Raw genomic sequence first — 23319 nt, 5'->3', positions numbered from 1 at the left:
AGTGTCAGGCTTTATGAGGAATTGACCAGGAAAAACACAGACTCTTACAGAGTATTTTTCAAATGCAAATATCTCATTACACTTGAAGTAAGACAAAACGATCTTAAAAGCAACTTTTCACCAAGATATCAGAGCTTGTTTTAAGTCAGTAATTCTTTTCTTAATTCATAAAAATATATCTTTTCCAACACTTAATTTTACCACACTTTTCAGTTTGTAAAAACCACAGGCATTTCCTTCTATTTCACAATTATGTTGTATTTTGTGTTAGCATGAGATCAGATTTAAATACATGGAAGTTTGTTGTAATGTGACAAAAAGTGGAAAAAGTTTCCTTGACTGCTTGACTGAGATTGTGGTGAAACCATGACAGATAACTACTGGTTACCAGTCACTCCAATTTCCAATCATCCCTTTCTTTTTACGTTAAATGTCTTTGTTCTTCTTTCTCAGCATTTCAATGCAGAAAACAAGAGTTGATGTCTGAATCTTTTCACCCTAAAAGTCTTTCCAGGGAGCTGCGTGTTTCCCCTTTGTCTCCGTTTTCTATTCTGCGCTTGTGTTTTGCTGCAGCTGCATGTTGAAGAATCAGCATTCACCGAAAAAGCATTTAGCCTTCGTCCATTCAAAGCTTGTACCATAGGAGAGAGAAAACTATAGGAAACTTTGGGAACAGGAAATGAACAATGTAAACCTTACAGAGACTTTCCCATGGCTCAAGTTTCAACTATCCAAATTTCAGAAAACAGACACTCCTTTATTCAGCTCTTGCAGTTTAGTGTCTTGGATTTTTTTGTTGTTGTTGTTTAAAGCAGGAATTAAACACAATGGTGGAGTGGGGAAAAAACCCAGCAGGGAGGAGTTAGTGTGGAGATTCACTGATTTACCAAAGTACACAGAAGTTTTGCAAAAGTTCAGTCTTCAAAAAGATTTAAAAACAAGGCTGGTGGACGCAGTTTTACTCCTGAAGACTCAACTGAAACATTAACTTTTACTAGAAGTGGGAATCAGTGGCGACTGGTGAAATAGATTCTTGACAGCTTGCCATCATTAACTTTATCACCATAGCAACGCAAAACTTTCCGGCAGTTTCTATGGCAGCGGCGGAATTCCGAGAACCCCAAAGACTTTAAATTTAGTGATCCTGATTGGTCAGGAGTTCTTCTTTTTCCCTAGCAACCACACACGATTGGCTATTTAGATTCTCTTCTGGGGTGAGAAATGTCAAGAGTCTGTCAGGGGAAATTTCTTGGATGGCTACTTTTTACTTTTACTTGAGTAAAAAAATATGCTGAAGTATTGCTACCCTTCCTCTGAGTTGGGTAGTAACTAGTTACAGTAAATTTTTTGAAAAAAATTATTTTTAGGAGTACTTTTACGACGTTGTACTTTTTTCTTCTACTAGAGTAATTTCATTATGAAGTATTGCGACTAACTTCACCGAATGAAAAACAAACATGTTTTTGCAGTTTTTTATAAGGTTTCATAAATGTTTTATTGAAAAAAATATTTTGCCTGATTTTTGTTAGTTTTTGTTACTTGTATGAATTATTGTCATTTTTACCAAATTTTCTACTTAACTCTATATTTAGTTATGTCATTTTTAAATATTAAATGATTAATTTGATCACTTTCTCAGTACTTGAGACAACTTTTTACCAAATACCTTTTTACTCTTGCTTGAGTATTTTCTTGGTTGGCTACTTTGTACTTTTACTTGAGTAAAAATATGTTGAAATATTTCTACTCTTTTTGAGTATAACTTTGGGTACTCTGCCCACCCCGGGGCCTTGTTATGAAATAATCCGCCTCTGTTTCAGTGAATCACTAATATCCTTTTAGCATCCAGGCAGTGCATGGAGGCTCCCCTCTGACTGGGCGGAGCTTCCTGACATGGAGCTCGAGTCTCATTTTGACGTCACCTTTGTTTTGCATAACCACCACCGTTTGGCGGCTTTGATTGGACCGTTTACATGATTTTAACTCCATATCTCTGTGTGTGTGTGTGTGTTTTCTTAATCTGTGCAGACCACGCTTCTTCGTTGTTCTGCAGCTGGACGCTTTGTCACTGCCTTCGTCCTCCTCCTCCTCTTCCTCGCCCCTCCCCACCCGGGTCCATCCTTCAAGAAGCAGAACCGCCTGTCGCCGTTGAAACGTGGAGGGAAGGGCACGCGGCGGGACGCTCGCATCAGGGCGCGCGGCTCCATTGTTAATTTGGTGCCGGTTTGTGTCGACATTATTTGCTTCAGGGCTGGTTCCGGTCCGGAGGAGCTGCTCTCATCTTCAAGTGGTGCTGAAGAGCAACGTCGCTCGGTCCAGAAGGTAAAATCTCCTTTAGTGACGCTTTTGTCGTTTCTGTTCAGGGTGATTTAATTTAAGTCACGTCTCGGCACCTTGTCGTCTTTGTTTTCTCTGCTAAAATAAAGTGTATATTGTGTTTGAAGAGGCTGTTTTTGTTTTTGTGTTACGTTTGTTTGCGTTATTGGAGTAGCCGGCTTGTAGCCAGACGGCTTGGGTTCGGCTGGGCCGTGGTTAGAGTAGCTTTTCCTCCCCAAAAAGGACATTGGTGTCCGTCTCCGGCGGTAAAAGAGTCGTCTGAGGTTGCTTTGCTTTCAGTTTATTGACTAATCTCATGTGCTTCACCCTGCAGGCTCCCTTTGCGCATTATTGCTATTGTTCTGTCAAGGCTGGACCGTCCTCTTTTTATTCTGCTAAACCAGGGAGGGGAGGTTTGGTATTTTTTGTTTTCAGAAACAAATGGCGTTATTAAAGCTCCACTTGAGCCCCCCCTTTAAAAAATCATAAACAATCGGCCTCCTGGGGCCACACTGAGGCCCCTTTTGGGGTCCCATTAGTGCAGTATGCGTCCCTCAACGACCTGCTTTTAAAATATTTGTATTTATTTTGTAATTAGGGATTAAACGCCATGTATTGAGTGTTTTTAATAGTAAATCTTTTTGGGAAAAGTGTATCTTTCCTCATAACTCCCTGCTAAGATTAAATCTGTTTTTCATATTTGCATCATTGACTGTTCAGGGCAGAGTGAAATGGGCAGTCTATCGGGAGTACAAATCTCAGTGATGGAGAGATGCTGGTTTGGCTCGCAGCCTGCATTACATAATCAGTGTTGTGGACATGGCTGGGTGTGGTTGGCAGGGTTTAGATGTGACGAGCTGCACTTCTCCTCCGGCTTTAGAGTGTTTGACAGGAGAAACCCTCAGCCGGGCGTGGGATGTCTTCTCTCTTCACCTAAAACTTTACTCGCCTCCCCCAGAATTGCATCCTCTTTGTGGTTATTCTGATTGCTTGATGAATTTCCAAAGATTCACTTTAGAAGGATAATTTCAAATTAATTTATCACCACTTTCCTAAAATAATGACCCGAGTCTCTTTTTCTTTGTTGTCAAAACCGGTTAATTTTTTTCCCTAAATCACTTTTGGCAAAAAAGAAAAAAAAAAAGACTTGGGCCATTATTTTAGGAAGGTGATAATATATTAATCTAAAACTTTTGGGTCCATAAAAGACAGGTTTGTATTTCTGGACGTGAAATTGGTGTCAAACATTTGTTCAGCAAAAATCTTTGTTCGTGCTGCTATAATTTTAAAAGATATTGTTTTCAAAATTCAACCAATAACCCACATTTACAAAATAATACTAAATTTGGTTTGTGCTGTTGTAAATTGTAATATTTAAAAAAAGTCAAAGATCAACCTGCCCTTCCCACATTAACAAACTCAAACTAAATTGATACAAATTAATTGTGCTGCTTTGTGAAGCTAAAATTTAACACAGTTGATTGACTGTTAGTTTTCTTTGTCCTTTGACCCCTGGAAATATTTATTAATATCTTTTAAAATGATGGCTGCACAAATTTTTATTGGAACGTGGATGAGGCAACCTCACTCGGGTGTTAAACTCTCTTTAAGCCTGAATAAATAACTTGTATTGACATTTTAAAGTAATGTTTAAATTCTAACTTTCTATAACGGATTTTAGTTTTAATATTTAACGATGAGCAGGCTCTGTTTTTTGTTTGGCGTGTTCAGCTGTATGTTTTACTTCATCGCAACTTTTCCTTTCAACACCTTTGTTTCCGTTTCCCTCTTTCCTTTTCCTGATGTCACAGCACCGCAGAGGAGCTAAGGAAACATTTTTCTTTTATTCAGAAAGTCTGCTGAACTTTACGGTTCTCACTGATTTAGTTTACGGTAGGAAAATGAAAAGTAAATGGTGATAACTCAGTCATTTTACTCTGACTTTTTCTAATGTAGTACTTTTTGAAATTAAGGAATAAATGTAAGTTATGTATCTCTGATTGAAGGTTCGTGTTCATTTTAGGGGTTCTACTGGTCTTTAGCAATTGATTAATCAGTTGGATTAAATAATTGGCACCTCCTGCAGATTTTTAGCAAAAAAATTTTGTTGCGTAAAATGCAATAACATGGCATTCCTGTAGTGGATGCTTTTTTTTTTTATAGCCATAAATGCAAAATGTATATATTTGTACAACCTTTGGCTTAATTGCGCTCTGCTTTCTTTCAACTATTAAATTTTTTGTGTCTGTATACACCATTACGCCATTAAAGTATTATTCAGTTACTAAATTAGTTGACAATGTATTTAATGCAGTAATGGACATTCCCTATAGAATACAATTCTTCCTTGACTTGAATTTCAAAGGTTAACATTTACAAATCCATCCTGTGTAGACAAATGGCTTGAAAGCTAAAATGATAAAACAGCAAATGTATTTTACTCGTTTCAGCCGTCCTCTTATCTCCTGAAAGCCTCTTCCAGCCTGAATGAACAGCAAGCATGTAGAAAAGACGGGTTTCCTTTTAAACGACACATAAAGGGGCTAACTTTGGGCTTTCTCCCTCAGTAGTGGCTTCAGCACCCAAGACAGGGTTTCCCCCAGGTTATTATAAGCCTGGCGGGCCACCAGGCTTTACTTGTGCCCACACCAGGCTAAGCATTGCTTATTCATTTAAGTTTTATTTTCTAAAAGTTTGCATTTTTTAAGACTTTGTAGTTGGTGTTCAGATATTAATCTTCCAATCCTTTAATAACACATAATTACCAAGGGATATTTTGAAATTTCCTGTCACCTTTGAACATTTTTTTCACTCAAAACATGGCGGACCGCTGGGTGAATGACTGCCTGAGTGCCCAACCACCGGGCTCAGCAAGTTTTCTGGGGGAAACCTTGTAACAGCGTTGGTGCAATGCCTTGGTAGTGTTTGATTAAGCTTGGACAGATTAGATTTTTGAGTTTCTTTCTGGTTTGGAGTTTATCAAGTTGGGATTGGCTAAATGTTGTAACATTGAGTGTAAAAGCTGCCGCTACATTTATACAAAGCTCAAGTTTCCTACTTTTACCTATTAGTATTTTTCCCTCCTGCATTTGAAGTGTTGCATACTTCTAGGTAAACTGCAGGAGTTTACCATGAAAGTACCAGATCTCTGGTTAGTTGAGGTACATTTAACACTGATGTCCTCATTGTTTGCATACTGGAGTACTTTGTATTATCGAACACACAATGTACCTGATTCTAATCTACCTCCATGAAAACACCAGGAAGGGAAATTCTTCTTAACCGCCTCTTGCTTTTGATATGTTATGCTTCACTTTGCAAGACCAGCATAATGTTTGTCTCGGTGAGAAACGCTGAAACTTGCTGGTAACTTTCATTTCAGTCCATTTTCACCATGAAAATGCTGTTAAAAAATTTAAACTGGATTGGAGAAAGAATCACAGTTATGTTTTGCATGTTAGATGCTGGAAATAAAAATCTAAATTTGTTGGAGCCCTTAATTTGGATTATTTTGGTAATCGGTTAAAAAAATCGTCACATTCTGCAGACTTTTCATTTAACCGCCTAAGATTTCTTTTACATGAGTTAGAAACAAAAGATGCAAATAAGCAAATTAAAATGTTTAAAATGAGAAAATGTTTTTATTTCCTGGAATAAATTAAGACACAATTTTTTTTGTATACTCCTGATCATTTGTAGCATCCACAGCTAAAAAATTCTGTGTCCTAATTGGTTTTCTTTATAATAATTCTATACCAAGAGGTGCTTATTATGAGGGTTTTTTAAAATTGTTTTTCACAGAATTTGGACCAGGTGAAGCTAAAGCTGCTGTTTGAAGAGATCTGGGTGGAAGATATTTATAGACAAAGCAGATTTTTCACCTTGAAAGCAAAATGTGCACCTTGTTTGTACAGTTTTGGTTTTATTGATGTCTTGGGTGTGGTGTTCTTTTAGCAAATGGTAACTTTTAGAGTATGAATACTCCAGTTAGCGGTTAAACAATTATTAAATTAGATTATTTTGATGGTCGATCAATCATTTCCTCAACCTTCATTCCTCTTTTTACTTCTGAATCACTCTTCTTCTCGCACACCAGAAAGGATTTGCATGGGTTTGGATGTTTGCTCTGCCAGTTCCAGAACCCAACCTGTGGAAACTGAAAGCAAACTCTCTCCTGGCTCTCTGAATCTTTTTAGAGAACATTTAAGAATAAAATCATTAACTCTGAAAGTTTTTTGTTGTTGTTGTTTTTTCAGTTGTGGGATGAAATAATGATGCCCTTCTGCAGCTCTCATCACTGGTTTACAGACTGGTACTTTCCTGCCTATTAGGATAAAGTGGCAGCTGCTAACGCTGCAGTTTCAGGAACCCAGTCTGAGACTGAAACTGGGACCAGTGCTCTGTAATTATTTAACGGGTAATTTGGCCCTCTAAAAGCCGGTCTGTTTACTTTCAGTTCTCTGGAAGCTCATCGTTATGAATAAATTTTGCTGCTTTTTGTGCAGTTTTTTAAAAGCGTAACGTATTGAGGTGTGGCAGCGAATGCAGCCGCTGCCCATCTGGCCTCGGCTCACCCTGCCCGCTCACTGGGACGGTAACGGATCCGGCCCAGAGGATATCCAGTGTTTTATTGACGAACTGTCGGCTTGTTTATCGCGAAGCGGCCAATTCGCAGGAGAGCAATCGGTCTTGGACCCAGTTTTACTAAAACATGTTTGCTGTCCCAGGATTTTTTTTCTTTATTTTTTGTGCCAGCTGCTCCTCCTTTCTTTTTTGCACCAGTAAATCCAGTCGTCACCCACCCCCACACCTCCCAGCACCGTGCCCGAGGCTGGATCTTTGATGCAAAGCCAGACAATAGAGCTGCTGGTCTACCATTCTCTGATGACTTCATTCATATCAAATATTTACATACTAACAATGAGAATAGAAGGACTTATTCTGAGATATTATTAAAAATACAATTATTTGTGTTCAGTGTGTAACTTGGCTGTGGTCAGCCTGTGATGTTGCCAACGTTGGGTGTTTGTTTGCCGGTTTAGGACAGATTGTAACCCAGTTCTCTGTAGCGTTTTGGGGCCATCGCTCTGCCAGTAGCCGGGGTTACCTGGCGTTTTAACAGCCACTCCCTTTAAGACATGCTGGCTTAGTCTGTTCAACTCATAGCTTCACTCAGCCACCTGCTTTAGAGCGGTTTTAACGAGACGCTAACATTCACTTAACACACCGTCTTGTGTAGATTTGATTAAGTAAAGCCTCTCTAACAGTTTACTCACCTTACTGTGGCACAGGTGAGACAAAGGTAGAACTTTCCAGATTGTAATGACCGGAGCAGTTTGGTATTTTATTCTCCAATCCACTTTTTAGATATTATCATGCTACAGTAAGGCTGTTTATAGTTGAATCTTATAATCAGCACACTGGAGGATATGGATTGAAAATAAAATGAGATTTTTTTTATACCAGATAAGAATTTTTTTTTTCTCCCCCCTCATTGCTTTATGTACTTCACAAACATGTAAAAATATAATAGAAAAACACAATCTTAAAGTATTTTTGGTTACATTTCAGGTGTTAATATATTGGAAAACACTGAGAACCTTCTCTGTAAGAAATAGGATCTTGTTTTAAGTCAATAATTGCTTAATATTTAAGAAAAAAATACTTTATATGTGAAATTATCTGCCATATTAAAAGTTAAAATGTATTAATTTGATCAAACCGATTTATTTTTTTTGTGGGAAATTTTGTTTAGCGACATAACTCATTTTGTTTTTTATTTTAGAAAGTTAAAATGTCTTCCAGCAGTAAGTGTTCTTTACAAAAGTAATGTTTATTGGATAAGAGAGTGAGAACTTGCATTATTATGCCATTATTAATATAGTACTTGAAATTAGTCTTGCAACAACAATGTTATTATTTATCGCAATAAATATTGGGACAACTTATCACCCAGCTGAATTTATTGTGCCAGGTCTGTGTGATGACTTATTTGTCCGAACTTGAATTAAGTTTCTTATCCTTTGCTCTCCTCCATCCATCCATCGGTGTGTGTGTGTGTGTGTGTGGGGGTGTGTGTGAGTGTGAGAAGCCCTCATACTGACAACAGAAACGCCACTTCCTTGTATGGTCAGTCTGAGCAGCAGGAATCTACACACAGCTTCTCATCTGTAGGAGCCGACTGAAGTTACTTGAGCCAGCATCAGTTTACTTTAAAAGTCTTCAATAAAAGTTGCCTGTGAGAATCTAAAAAGGACACAAGAAAGCAGTTTTTTTGCATCCTGTGTTGCTGAATTTTCTCCACAGGAAGTGGAGAAAACCCCTTCCTTTCCCTTTTGGTCTCCCCCCCCCCCCCCCCCCCCCCCCCCCCGAGAATAAATGTATGCCACCTGGTTCCCGTGAACTCTTTGACCATTTCAAACACTTTCACTGGGATTTACAGTTGGGTTGAATTTACAGCAGCAGGAAGTGTTGTTTTTTTTAACTTTCTGAGCTTGTAAAGAGGGAATGTGTGGTTCTGTAATAATGTAAAGCTCAGTCATGTGTGGTGGTGGAATTAGGAGCATGAAGGAAGTGGATTCCACGTCTTCATGGCAGCCATTGATCGTCCAGTCACTCCTCGACATGCTGCTTCTCATCCATTAACTTATCGCCCACTCATATATGTAGGTCCGTCTGACCTCTCTGAGATTTAATTTGCTGCACACATGCATGAGCCAGATGTCTCTGCCTTAGGATTCCTCATGAGAGCTGGAATGTAGGTGGGTCAGACGTGTGTTTACTGCTGCCGATGCTGAACACGTTCACTTCCTTCAGTCGCTGCAATGGCTTCAATCCTCAAATAAAAGCATCTGCCACTAATTGGAACCAGTTGATTTTGGATGGCAGATGCGTGCCAGTCATGACTGTGTCTGAGTCCAAGTTGTTTCAGTTTGGGAAACTTTTACTGGCCATTAAGCTGTCATGCAATACGGGCTTTTCAGCACAACACCCAGCTGGGCTGGTATGTAGACCGGACATCACTTTTGGAAAATAACTCGATTTTTGAGTTTATTCCAGATTTCCTAAGCGTAGCAAAAGTAAATGCCAAAAACATTTGAAAGCTGAAGCAGTACTTTCCTCTTAGTTGGACTTAAATAATCTCAAAGGGGATCTATTATGCAAAATTTGTTTTTTTTAAAATATTTTTTCCATTTGGGTCTCAACTGCTTTTAAAGATAACCCAATGCTTTAAAAAAAAAACACCAGGCAGTTTTTTTTGCCAATAAGTAAACCTACTGTCCATTACCTAGCAACCAAAGAGGAGTTCCAGCATGTTTGCTCAGTTGGTTTTATTGCTGTGTACAATGGCTACTGGAAAAGACACACGTTTTGTTGTGGACTTGTCATCCAGAAACCGCTTGCTGCATTCTTGTTGTTTTGTGCAGGAAGCTCCACTTTTGCTTTTCAAAGATGTATGGTTGTAATTTTGCACATCTGTTTGCAGCCGTTTTCACGGAGTATTAATGTCGAGTTGAGAAAGCGTGGCCAGCAGCAGCTTATTTGGATTTAAAGTGACAAGAGGCCCTGAAACACCTCATTCTGGAAGGAGCTTAAAGTGGTCAGAAATGAGCAGACTAAAATATCATTATCTAAGAAAATTGTTGACATGTTTTGTGAGCCATCCTAGCCTGTTCAAGGAAGCATAGAAGATCATCTTTAATCTTCAGCGCTCCAGAATATCAAGTCAGACGTGACCTCAGTCTGTTTGAAATGCTAGCTTGTGATTCTTGGTTCACCTACAAACCATCAAACCCCTCTTCTTCCTCCTCCTCCTCCTTTCCGTCTGCTCGGTGCTTTCCTAACTCCTCCTGTGGCTGCAACACAGTGTAATCTCTGCCTATGATAAATGCAGCATTAAAACTGACCCATTTTATCAAACGCACGCAATCCAGCACCTTAACATGCAGATGAAACTAAACTGCAGATGGCTGTAAGATTTGAAGACAATAAATCTGTTAAAGATGGAATGTAACGGATTTTGTCAATTTTATATTTATTTAATATAAACAGGCTGTTTTTTCTAGTCTTTTGTTTTTAAATAGATTTTTGGTAAATATGTCAATTGGGTTTGCATTTAGATGTTTGAGTAAAAGGTAGGGGAAATGCTTTTGTTTTGACTCCCGTACTTATTCAGTTTTCAGTTTGTTTTTGATGCCTAATGGGGCTGAAATGATTGATGCTATTGAAATAATTGTCCACTAAGTTAGTGATGAATTAATCTGTAACTGGAGACTCAAACAAGACAGTTTTCTGAAAAAAGAGAGCAGTTATTAAACAAAAACTGTACATTTGTATGCAAATGTACAGTTTGTATTAAATGCAAAATATATACAGTTTGCATTTATCTCAAGTGGCCAATTGTGTCACCAGGTTTAAATTCTGTTAACTTTTATTCTGCATTTTCTTATGCATTTCTAACACTGTATAAAATAATCTCAAGCACTTAAAAGAATAATCTGCACAATGTGTGATTCTTAATCCAAATAATTGATTAGTAAAATAATTTAGTTGCTGCCCTAAGGCCTAAATTAAAAAGGTGTTACCAAGGTATAATCTGATGAGATAAAAGTTGATTGTTTTTCCCTTATGTAATTAAGCAATCAGTTTATTAGTGTGAAGGGACATTTGATGAATTACTGCCCCTTTGTTGCACCATATTGTCAGCTGGTTGGGTTTTTCTTGTGGTGATTGCATGAGGAATGTGAGTTGGCCCAGAGTCTCTACAGGATGATCTTGTATCACAACCACTCCAGACATTTGCTGCTCCAGCAGAACAAGGATTGCTGCAGAGAGTTTCTGTAGAACGGCTCAGGTTTGAACTGAGCCGTCCTAACGAGTTGGTCCGGGTCTGGGAACAAAGGGTCCTGTTTTACACTGGACTGCCGGCTTCTGAAATGCCCAAAATGGAACCGTGAATCTGTAACTTTTTTAAGTTTTTTTTTTTTGTTTGTTTGTTGTTTTTTTCCCAAAAGTACAAAATAGGTACAGACCTGTTCAGTAAATTAGAATATTACTGAAAATCCGTTTATTTCATTAACATTATCACAAACCGAAACACACAGACAGATGTTTGCATCTCTTTGTTTCTGATAATTATGATTATATGATCAGTGGGCTGCACAGTGGCACAGTAGGTAGCACTGTTGTCTTGCAGCAAGAAGGTCCTGGGTTCGATTCCCGGCCCGGGGTCTTTCTGCATGGAGTTTGCATGTGTGGGTTCTCTCCGGGTACACAGCCCAAAAACATGACTGTCAGGTAAATTGGTCTCTCTAAATTCTCCCTAGGTGTGAGTGTGTGTGTGCATGGTTGTGTGTCCTGTCTGTCTCTGTGTTGCCCTGCGACAGACTGGCGACCTGTCCAGGGTGAACTACGCCTCTCGCCCGGAACGTTTTCTGGAGATGAGCACCAGCACCTCCCGACCCCTCTAAGGGACAAGGGTGTAAGAAAATGGCTGGATGGATGATCATTTTCTAATTACACCAATAAAAATGTGCATTTAAAAACTAAACTAGGTTTAATGAAGCAAGTTTAATACCTTCTTAAAGGGCACTTCTTTTGGGTGGCTGTATATAAAACTACCTGGCAAGAAAATAAATGCTTGTTGGCATTTAGAGAATTGCTGCATCGACTAAAACCAGTTTCTCTGAACGTTTGAGAAGAAGATTGATAAAGATCCACAGCATTTCCTTGAAACCTGGATTACAGTTGTTCTATATAATGTTAGATTATACAAGAAGCATCAGAATCTCTTCATATGTTATTTTCCTCGTCAGCTGGAGGACCGCCAACATTAAATTTATTTAGTTCTTTATCATGGTTTCTTTTCCGTCTTCCTCTATGTTTCTCTTTCTATCTGTAAATTTAAAGGTTGGCATGTAGCCACAGTTGCTTCAGAGTACAAATGGTTGACTAATTTGTTGAGGAAACAAAAAGGATTTTTCCAAGGTCAAAATTAACTTTACAGGGGTTCTACGCTTCTTGACAAAGACACTGGGCAGCTTCAGCTTGTTTCTGCTGCTGCAACGCCCTCGTATCGTCATTGGATGAATCTGTGTTCAATTTCTAAGTCTGACTTTTTTTTTTTAGTAGCTAAGATGCTAAAGCTTAGACTGATGAGAAAAAAGAGAATAAAGTTACATAATGTGTGTTAAATGATTGACTCAACCTTTCTCAGCTTAACCAGGCTTTTTTTAAAATTAAAGAACAGATTAAAGACACAAGAAATTACACAAACATAACATAGCTATGACTAGGCTTTACTTGAATAAACTCTTATGAAATGTATTTTGTGATTCTGCTCACATAAATTCTTCACTGCAGCTTCCTCTAAGTGCATTTTTCTTCCAGTTCTAGTTTTATCCCTGTTTTTCTGAACAATCAGTTAAAGAAACAATAGGAAGATGTCTATTTACATTTCAACAAATTGAAATGTAAGTTGCACTGCAGAAACAAAATCTTACCAAGTATTTTTGGTCTGGTTTCATGTGAAAATATTTTAGTTTTCTCTTCTTTCAAATGTACCAACTTGGAGGTAACTTTTTAACAAGATGTGGGAGCTTGTAAGTAAATAATCCCTTAATATTGATTTTAAAAGTCCCGACTTCCACTGGAGGACTTCACTTATGAGGAAATATCTTTTTAGAATTTAAATCTGCCACAGGAACTTGTATGTTACCATCAATACTAAGCAATTATATACTTAAACTCTTATGTTGTGTTGAAAAGTTACTTGTAAGTTAGTTTTGACTTATTTCAAGATACCTGTACCACAAAGTAGACCAAAAATACTTGGTATTTATTTTTTGCATTGCGGACGATTAATGCACATTTCCCTGAAGTTCTGCCTCTTTGCTTTCTGCACACAATCCAGTTTTTTTCCTCTTTTAGTTTCCAGATGCCTCCAGATGTTTTAGGGTTAGGAATGTATGTTTATTAGGAGTTGTTGTTCATTATCGTCTTACGATTACATGTTGGAGTGTCACAGTGGGCAAGCTGTTTCAGTTATTTGCTGCCAACTTGTTCGGCTCACTTCCTGCTTTGCTTTCTTTCTCTCCCACACTCTGAGAACTCTTGACCATATTTGGTCTTTCCTTGAGATTTTTTTAGGCTGTTTGTTGCATGAATTCCTTCCAAGTTCAGAGCAGTACTTTATGGAGTATTGTTGTATTTTGGATAACTTAAAGATGATTTCCTTTCCTCTCTCTTCAGGGCACTAAAGTGTTACAGGAACTGGCCGGTGTGACGCTCCACACTGAACATACCAACCTGCGAAGGGGATGAAGCCGGATGGAGCTACTATGGAGACCCCAGAGCTCGGTGAAGCTGCTGCTGTAGCGGAGCGCTCATCTCAGGAAAACATAAACGAGGAAGCCCAAATTCAACCGGAAGCAGCAGCACCTGCAGAGACTCAAAAGGCCAATGGGAAACCCTTAGCAGTGGATCCCAAAGTCAAACCAAAAGCAGCTGGAAGTAAAATCCAACCAACATCCTGTGCTGGCGCTGCTGGGTCCACCTCACGGCCGGGAACTGCTTCACACCGCACAGAGAGGGATATTAAATCTTCCTCTGCAGGGAGGAAAGCAGCAGCAGCAGGAGGAGTTGCAGCATCAAAACCCTCTGCTGCAGGAGCTGTGCCTAAAAGACCAGTAGGTGTGCCAGCAGTTTCATCCACAGCTAAAAACCAATCGAGAGCTCTTGACAGGAAGCCAGTTGGACCCGTGAAGACTGCTGATGCAACAGTAACCAATGGTACCAAACTGAGAGTGCCACCCAATGGCATTAGTAGGAAACCAGCAGCTGAGGCTGCTAATGGAGCCAGACCAAAAACCACAGGCAAGTGTTCTCAATAAAATAAAATCAAAGGTTTGTGATATGATCATTGCTTCATTGGCTTTTTTTTGTGTGTGTAGCTGCTACTAATAGACCGGTTGCTTCAGCTGCTCCAAAAACAAACGCATCAACCACAACGAAACCTGTCGCTCCAGCCTCGTCAAGAACAAGGTATGGGTCATATTTTCCAGTAGGCAGATGGACGACTTCATATCGTTTAAAGTCGAGGTCAACATGATAAAAGTTGAATGTAACATCTTAGAAACGCAGGAGAAATCGCTTCACAGCAACTTAGAGGCTTTATTTCCCCTCTTCAGCCGGACAGAAGTTTTTTATACAGAGTAAAAAAGGGACAAAACATTTTTCTGGACTTTCCAGCTGCAGATAGCCTGGCTGTTGTCTTCCTGTAAAACTCTGCTTGAGTCTAATCTCACTTCCAGCTCAGTGAATGGGCTTTCTCCCATTGAATTTCAGCAAGAACAGTTAGCAAACAGAAGAAGTTCTGAACGACGTCGATTATCTGCGTTGTTTTAGAATCATAGTGTGTCTGTTGTTTTACCCATGGCAGAGGAGGAAGTGAAGAAGCTGTCGAGTCCGTGTTTGCCACGCTTCCAAATATTGAATCAACTTTAACATCCATCTACAGTAGTTCGGCTCAATATTTCTCTCTTTGCAGAAAGACGGTTCTTTACAGCGTAGACTGTTTCTGATAAACTTTACAGCATCGATCTGGCCCATTAAATAGCCAAACGTTAGCAATTGAGAAACAATTTCTTCCCGGAGGCGTGGACTCTGAAGCTTTAAATTTTACCCAATTGCTGAGACCCTGCATGCAAAGGAGCAGAGCGCTGAACTTCTGCTGCTGTGGTCTGAAAAGTTGCACAAACTAGAGTCCGACTGTTTTTCCTCAAACTCTGGTGGTTGCTGATGGGTATATTATAATCTTGGACAGCTGCTGCATCTATAGGAGTCAAATTGACCACAATTGCACACATTGGAACTTTATAAACTAAACTTATCGTAAACGGATTACCTTTGATTCACCCACCTGCTGCTCAAGGCGGCTCTCCCTCAAGGTGTAGCCGGCTGCTCTGGTGGCTCTGGGCAGCGGCTCAGACGGTAGGCAAAGATTGTCAGATCCCCAGAACGTTTCTTAATCTGTGTCCAGATTTGAATTGTATAAAAATATAAAGTAATTTACCAAGGTGGCACTGCAAACTGTGACAAAGGCTGTCGAAACAAGACATGGCCTGGTGTCTGGCTCTTTTTCATCCATCCAACTGATCAGCGCCAAGTTTGACCTGTTGTCTCTATGTTTTTATAACACTGACGACAAACTCGCCTAGATTTTCATTTTCTTGAGTAAATCAGTTTTGTTGCGTGATTGCGACTTGACGTGAAAGAAGCAAAAGAATTGAGTAGTACGTTCAACCCATAAGAACACTTCATTAGCACTTTGTGAGTTTGTCTGAAGAACAGGTTTTTTAAGTCTTCCTTGGACATTTTTATTGTCCAGACTTTATGAATGCTTCGTCTTTATGCGATGAAAAAAGACCTGTGATGGACATCTGCTGGAGTCTTAATGAATCGGATTCTCTTCAGCTACATGAGTCACATCAGCAGGAATGACCTGAGACAGAGAGCCTTAACACAGCATGCGAAACCGAAGAACCAATGCTTTGTCCCTAATAACCCCCCTGGCAGAACCAGACCTACCTCCCCGGGGCAGAGAGCTGTTGACTTGGATCATAAAACCCCTCATAGTGGGCCAATACTCTTGGACTTCTTTTTGAATTCTGTTTGGGTTTTTTTATCCATTTTACACTGGAAGTTGTTTTCAGAAGTGGCTGTAAAATTTAATAGTTTTGTTTGCTGCATGTTTTCCTTAATTTGTTTTTTTTGTTGTCTTGTAGTAATTTCTATTACATTAAAGCGTCGGTTTTCCACAGAATGTAATGTTCTGTGTTGAAACTTGATTAAATCCTGTCGTCTTCCCAGCACAGGGTCACTTGATTCCCATTTTCCTTCAAGCCATTGCTGTCTTTTAAAAATGCTCATTATGTTCTCCTCAACAACACATTCTAGATCTGTAACATGGAAAGTAGATGACTGTGACGAGGAACGGTAACTGTATTTAGACAAGAGACGTTAAAGGACAAGATTATGAAATGTTTCAGCTGATGCCTTTTTTCTTTTTTTTTTTGAGGATGGTTTATCTGGTTTTTGTATTTATGATGCTTGCTGCCAATCAATTTCCAGTTGGGATCTGAATAAGAGTGAACAGATCAGAACCGTTTGGTCACTCAAACACACTCGGTAATCCTTGCTATTGATGTCGTGAATTTCTTTCTTGATAGGAGACAGAAATGTGAACTTATTGCACCGGTTTCTGTTTCATCTCTTTGTCGGAGAAAAAACTTGAAGTTAGTTGGATTCTGAGATATGAAGAGAGGCATATGCAATATTTCCGGTGGGGTGGGGGAGCTTTACTTAATCTGTATTTGAAAGCTTGAATATTTTCAAATGTGCGTTGAAAATTACAAAATGTCAAGTAAAGTGTTGCAGAATTAAACTACATTTAGCAAGTAGTGCGAAACTCTGCTGATAATACCAGGCTTCTTGTTATTTTTCTTCAGCTGCTATAGCTTGTAGTTTGTTTTTATTTTTTGTTATGTTGCTCAGGAGCGCACATTAACCAGGAACCTGCTGGGAAGGGTATCAAACTCCAAATCTAAAAAATATGATCCATTTCTTAACAATTTTACTTTCAACTTTTAAATCTTTTTTCTCAGTTTCAGTTTCTTTTTTCTAACTTTATGGCCCCAGTTTAGTTCCATATTTAACCTGCTATGCCAGATGGTTCATATATAACCAGTGGAGTTTGTGCTTTTGAATGGAGAGGATTCCAGGAACAGAGAACTTTAGAAAAGATAATATTTTCATCCAATCATGCATCAGTCAGCTGAATATTTCAGGGCTTTGTTTTTACTTTGCCCTGCATCAGTCTCAGTCATGCCTTAGATTGGACTGATACAACAAACCAATCTACGCTCCAATCTCCCTTGCAGGGCAGAGCTGCTTTAACTGAGAAATTCATTTGAAGGAGGACAAAAACTAAAATCCTACTTCAGATTTAATAAGAGTAGAACAGGATGGATGGATCCTGATTTGTTCCTTCAATCCAATTTAAGACCCTGAACTCTAACAAGCATAATGTATTGGAATTACAGAAGTTATTAAATGTCTGTTGTGATAAATGTTTACACTGATCAAGTTCAGCTTCAATATTAGGGCTGGAACAATCGGTTATCGAAATCGTCAACTAGTTCAGTAGTTTATTAATTAACCAGAATATACACAAAAGAACAAGTCAGAGCACACATTTAGTATTTAAGATGAAAAACATCCTTTGTACATATTTTACCCAGAACTTCTCTAATATCAGTTGTAGCTTCACCTGTTTCAAATTCTGCAAAATAAATACATCTCCGATTAAGTAGCTTTTCAACATGTTAGCCCTCACAGTATTATGTGAAGCAGAAAAGGGTTAAGTTTTTCACATCTTGATCTTACAACATGATTTTATTTTTTGTTTTTATCTGCAGATGCATATTTTGCTACAAATTACCAAACGTTCACTACAGGAATGCTATCATTGCATTTCAGACATAAAGATATTTCCTATTTGAAAGAGAAATGTATTTATTAGCATTTTTTTATGAATTGAACTTTATCAATTTTTCATCAAAAATGCATAGTACAGTTCCACACTTAACATAGCACAAGCTAATGCATGCTAAACTGGAGTAAATAAGAAAATAAAAGAAAAACATGATGCAAATTAACAGAAACTCTACGCACATAAAATAATAATGCTCTATAATCCAGATACATCTAGATAATTACAGCACACCAGTAAATCCATGCAGTTAAATTCAATTATTTGGATTTTTTTAAATGCATGCATATAAAAGGTTAAGTATTAAAAATGAGTGCCAATTTTTCATATCCTTGAATAATCAATTATTACAATAATTAGCTGCAACCCTAATCATTATTAGTTCTTTTTTTTTTTAATGAACAGTGTAAATTCAACCAAACCACAGCAGTATATTTTGGATTTTTCCTCTGTTTTACATTTTCTCTGAAAATGTAGTTTCTCCCTGTGAGAAGTCCAGTGTGCTCTGTGACTGCTGCAGAGCCAACCCAGAGTGCCTGGCGGCTGCTAGGCTGCAGAGCTTCCTCTGAACTCTCCACTGAGCCGCTTTAGGCATTCGGTCTTTGTGGAGGAGATGACAGATCACCCACACAAGCGTCAAGAATGTGTGCTGCTCTCAGGACAGAGTAAATCTGCTGGTTTTGGATTCTTTACAAGCAAAACAACGCTCTGCGTTACACTTGAATATCTAGCATGCACTGAAGCATGGGAAAACGGTATATTTGCAAAGCAAAAAATATATTTTATGCTTTTAATTTATGAGGCGTTTAATAGTTTGGAAAACTAATTAACTGGTTTATTTCCTTCCAGTAGGTAAAAAAACCATAGCAGTCACAGACGAATGGTTTTTAGCTTTTAAAATGCTCCTTCTGCGTTTAATAATTGGCAACCAAATTCATGTGGTAGCTTTGTTTTGTGAACAATTGAAGTGTCATATCATCTCTTGTAAACACACTCAACCTGACAAATCATACGACTTTTTTCTGTCAACAGTGTTGGTCATTCAGGACCTGCTGTTTATCATTAAAGTTTCATAGATGACTGTGTGAGGCTGATCATGTTCCTTTTAGTGGTGGTTTGTAATGATTTGAACCTTCTGCTGGCAGGAAATGTAATCTATACTAAAACACAAGCGCCAGTCAACACCTGCAGGCCACGTGTGGACAGCCGGCATTAGCGAGTCTTTCCTCGCTGCCATCAGTCAGATTAAGGCTTTGAATGATTTCTCCTCATGAAGCGATAACTTGATGCCTTTGCCTTCATGTTCACCAAAGAACAGGGTCCTTCCAGAAGTCAGGGGTTAGTTTTGTGGCGGCCATCTTGTTTCTATTTAGTAAAAGGAGATGATGGGCTAAAAATTTTAAAAAACCGTGGCAATTTGTGACAGTCTAAACTATTTGATTTCTTATTGGTTAAATCTTAACACTTTTTTTGTTTTAAGTCGTTCTAGTTTAAAATTTTCTTTTACATTGTACCAGGATTTTTACTTGCAGATCTTCTTTCAACCGTCCAACAAGACTCAAGTAAATCTTTGTTTTGTTTGTTTCCACCAATGGGGGGGAAATAAAAAATAATCAACACTCTTTCGCCACAATACAGTCACCTTTAAATCAATCACGTGAAGAAAATTGGCAGATCAAAATATGTACAAATGGTTCATGTTGTCCCCATTTTATGTTTTTCTCCTTTTTAAACGCAATTGTTTTTACTAAATATTGCAGCCATTTATGTTCCAATACATAAATAAAAACCACAGATGCCAAAAAAACAGGGTGGCAGCATTGGTTGTGTTTTTGTGCAGTGCTTAGCACCGCTAATTAATTGCACCTAACCCTGAAACACTAATCATAAACATTAGCTATGCTAATGCTAAAGCAGGTCACCAACAAAGTAATTAGCAGAAGTAAATGTTGAAGCTAATTTGAATTCAAATTAAATCTGCCTCTCATACACTAACCCTCCAGTATAAATAAATTTTAGTTTGTGCTCTATAATCCCCTTAGAAATTATATCTATTAATATCTGAATTATAGTTGGGGGAGGGAAGAAACTCTGAGTCGAGGAAATGGAACTGCTGCATTTTCACCCACTTCAAAATAAGAGCATGACTATAAATATCCAACTGCTTGACAAATTGAACCCAGATGTCGACCTTTATTCAACTGAAAGGTTGTAAATTAGTGCTTTAAAATTTATCCAGAAAAAAAATAGCTTAGGGGAAGGAAAGTGTACCAAATGTTTTCAAAGTTAGCTAAGGTGCTAAATGGAAAGATTAGCTCTGCTATTAGCAGATTAGCAGAAGTGTGCCCACCACTGTTTTTGTGTGAAGCAGCCTAACTTAATTCAGTAAACGCCTGTTAATGTTGCACTTTCTGTTGAAAGTTGGAAGGACTTTGAATCTGTTTCAAAGTGTAACCCAGAGTTGAGGCCATATTTTAAAAAATACTACAAAATGGACACACCAGCACAGATGCGTTTGGTTTGTTTGTTTCCACCAATGGGGGGGAAATAAAAATGATATTTTTTTTGACTAAATATCATCTTAAAATTGTCAATATCAAGTACAACAGAGGTGGTTTTCTTTTATTGATCATGTTTTTGCCTTTATTTTGATCCCAAAACGTCCTGTGTGCTTTACTCAACGTGTCGAGTCGGGAGCACACTAACATTTTTACTTTAGGTAATGGGTGCAGTATTTGGCAGTGCTCCTTACGGCTCTTTGAATGCTGAGATCAGTTAAATAAGAAGACTGGGCCAGACCAATTAAAAGTTTTAAAAGTCCATTTTAATTAGTAAACAAATGGGAAGTCAATGGAGAGATGATGGGATTGGAGTGTGTTCGTGTTTTTTAGTGCCACCTAAGCTGAGCTGCAGGATTCTGGACAGTTTGGAGTTGATGGAGAGAAGAGTGATTCAGACAAACATGCAGCTAAAGCACATAAATCACTTTTCTTTTTTTCTTTACCCTAAGACCTTTGATGGGTATATATGACTTCACTTTCACAAGAACACACTGAAACTGGTCCAAACGATAAGTAGTACTCCTGCTACACAAAGCATACTTGAAATTTTCAAAAACCTATAATGGCTTTGGTGCATCTTTCTCTGACAGAGCAACTCACACAGATAGTGTCTAAATTTGGAGTGATCTTCTTGCAATTGGTGGGCAAATTTTCTAAAAACAGCTGGAAATGCACTAAACTGCCATCCTGGAGAGATTAAGTTCAGAGTAAATGCGTTTTTGTTTGGGTAGAATTCGAGGAAGGCATCACTAATTACAGTGAGTAATGCCACCTTTACCTTTTTATTGCGTTTATATTTATTTACATCCCCTTTATATCACAGTTTTGTCTCTCGGAAGAGAATCAAATGTGACAGACATCAATGGTTCCACTTTCTTTAAAGCTCTTTCTTCCTTATTGAGTTTGTTTTATTGTCTCTCTATTTCCTTGGCTGCAGGCCGAGGTCAGCTGCGTGTCAGACTGGCTTTGGCCAAACTAAAGTCCGGTTCTACGGTCTAATGGGAGCCAATTAGAACATGCTGCCGCTCTGACTTCATGTCTGTACAGTGGTTGTCTGATCTTGGAGGAACAAATGGTCATTGTAACGGTTGATTGTAATGTGGGAGCGGCATCTCTTTGCAGGCATGCTGCCCCGCTAAAAGTCAGTGTTGTCCCAGATTATTCCTGCTGCAACTTCCACATCAGCGGACAAAGTCAAAGGAAACGTAATGCAGATCATTGTCGTTGATTTGATCACTCAATTTCTGAAGCAAACTTGGTGCACTTGGTTGGAAAATGATGCCATGGATATTACTTGCAGGCCTATGACTTCCTGATGACAAATGGGAGAAGGTTTAAAGTTGGGTGAAGTTTTCTGGAAACTTTTTCTTTATCATCTTCTAATTCAAAAAGAGGGCAACCTACATTTGCTAGACAGTCAATCTCATCAGTATGAGACACAAATGTTTTTGATAATGAACTTTCATTCCTGGATACAGGACCTTTTTTATGTTTTTGTTTTGTTTTTTTGAGTGGATGCATCAAAAAAAGTCCTGACAATATTCAAAATGTCTTTGTTGTTGTGTGTGTGGGGTTTTTTTTGTTTGTTTGTTTTTTTTCAGCAAATATCCCATGGAAAGTTGAACTTCTGCTTACAACTTTGAGCTATTTTCCAATTAACTAATTATTCAAATAATCAATTCTAGACAATTGTTCTACCAAAAAACTTTTATTTGTGTTTTTTTTATAAGAGTTTGTTTCCTCCAGCACGTCAAAAGTGAATACATTTGGCTCTCCTGTTGATGTATTTATAGATTTTAAAAAGTTGCATTTTCAAGAAGTCAAATAACTTTTTTTTTTTTTTGTTTATGGTAATAAGAAATAACTCTGTTCAGAGTTATACTCCAAAGAACAAAAGTCTTAAAGCCTTTTAGCCAAAAGGTAATAAAGACTGTAAATATAATTTTTATAGGTTACAGCATTTTCCTCCGCAGTGTGCCAGCTTTTGCAGAGGCTTAGTAATAGACCATTACTTTGCATCAGGTGCGTTAAACCAGAAAATGTCTGAAATATATGGGACTGCTTTTTGAGGACTGGAACTGGTAGCGGTCAATTTATTTTTATTTACCTTAGCAACTCGATGATGTCAGACTTGGTAATAAAATGCAGTGAAAAGCATCGTTTCCATGCAGTTCTAAAGCTTAGAGTTTGATTTTTATTATTTTTCAGGACTGGATAGATTTAAGGCCTGTTAACGTTTTCTACTCCACCTGCTTTCTTTTGATTTACTTCAGACAAAATGATACTTCAGATGTTATCCTTTCACCTGTTTTTCTTTTTCAGTTCTCTTTATCCTTCATCTCACTGGAGTTTGCAGGTGGACATTTAAAAAAATGTTACATCCTTTCTAAAAAAAAAAAAATTATTTCCTTTCAGGCTTGCTGCAGGTCCCTCAACATCTCGAGCAACATCCACCTTTTCGAAGCCGGCTGCTGCAGCAACGACAAAGATTTCCACCACTGTAACTTCAAGAGTTGCTTCTTCAAGAGCCACTGCAGCGCCATCTGCTGGCAGGAGTGCAGGAGCACAGCTGAATAAAAATCCTGCTAATAAAGGTGGGAAGGTCATTACCATGTGGAGCAGGTTTTTCTTTGCTTTAGTGATTTGCTTTTGATTTATGTGGTAAATGGGGAAAATACTGCAATAAGTCAGTAAATAAATTGGTAAAATAAGAAAAGCTTAAAATATTGATCACCATTTGTCTATTAAATGACTAGAGGGGAATGTGAATCATTCATAAAAAATGACTTTTTAAGTAAACCATAATTGTACTTGCAAATTGTTTTCTGTCTAAAGTTAAATCAGACCAATCTTGTTTTAGTTTAGTTAGAACTAGCACAATTATTTCTATTT

General features: G+C 38.2%; 1 protein-coding gene across 1 annotated transcript in view; it reads left to right on the top strand.

The window, feature by feature from the left end:
- The first annotated feature begins 1952 nt into the window (after positions 1–1952).
- prr36a (proline rich 36a) overlaps positions 1953–23319 on the top strand; it is a 29990-nt gene continuing 8623 nt past the window's right edge. The window contains exons 1-4 of the mRNA XM_032564224.1: positions 1953–2322; positions 13567–14190; positions 14268–14358; positions 22843–23021. Coding sequence (XP_032420115.1) covers positions 13635–14190; positions 14268–14358; positions 22843–23021 — 826 coding nt within the window. The 5' untranslated portion in view covers positions 1953–2322; positions 13567–13634. The remainder of the gene's footprint in view (positions 2323–13566; positions 14191–14267; positions 14359–22842; positions 23022–23319) is intronic.

This window comes from Xiphophorus hellerii, chromosome 5 (genome assembly GCF_003331165.1).
Source record: "Xiphophorus hellerii strain 12219 chromosome 5, Xiphophorus_hellerii-4.1, whole genome shotgun sequence".
Classification (NCBI taxonomy): Eukaryota; Metazoa; Chordata; class Actinopteri; order Cyprinodontiformes; family Poeciliidae; genus Xiphophorus; species Xiphophorus hellerii.
The sequence above is the reverse complement of the archived record's forward strand: the minus strand, read 5'-3'. Positions and strand labels throughout refer to the sequence as shown.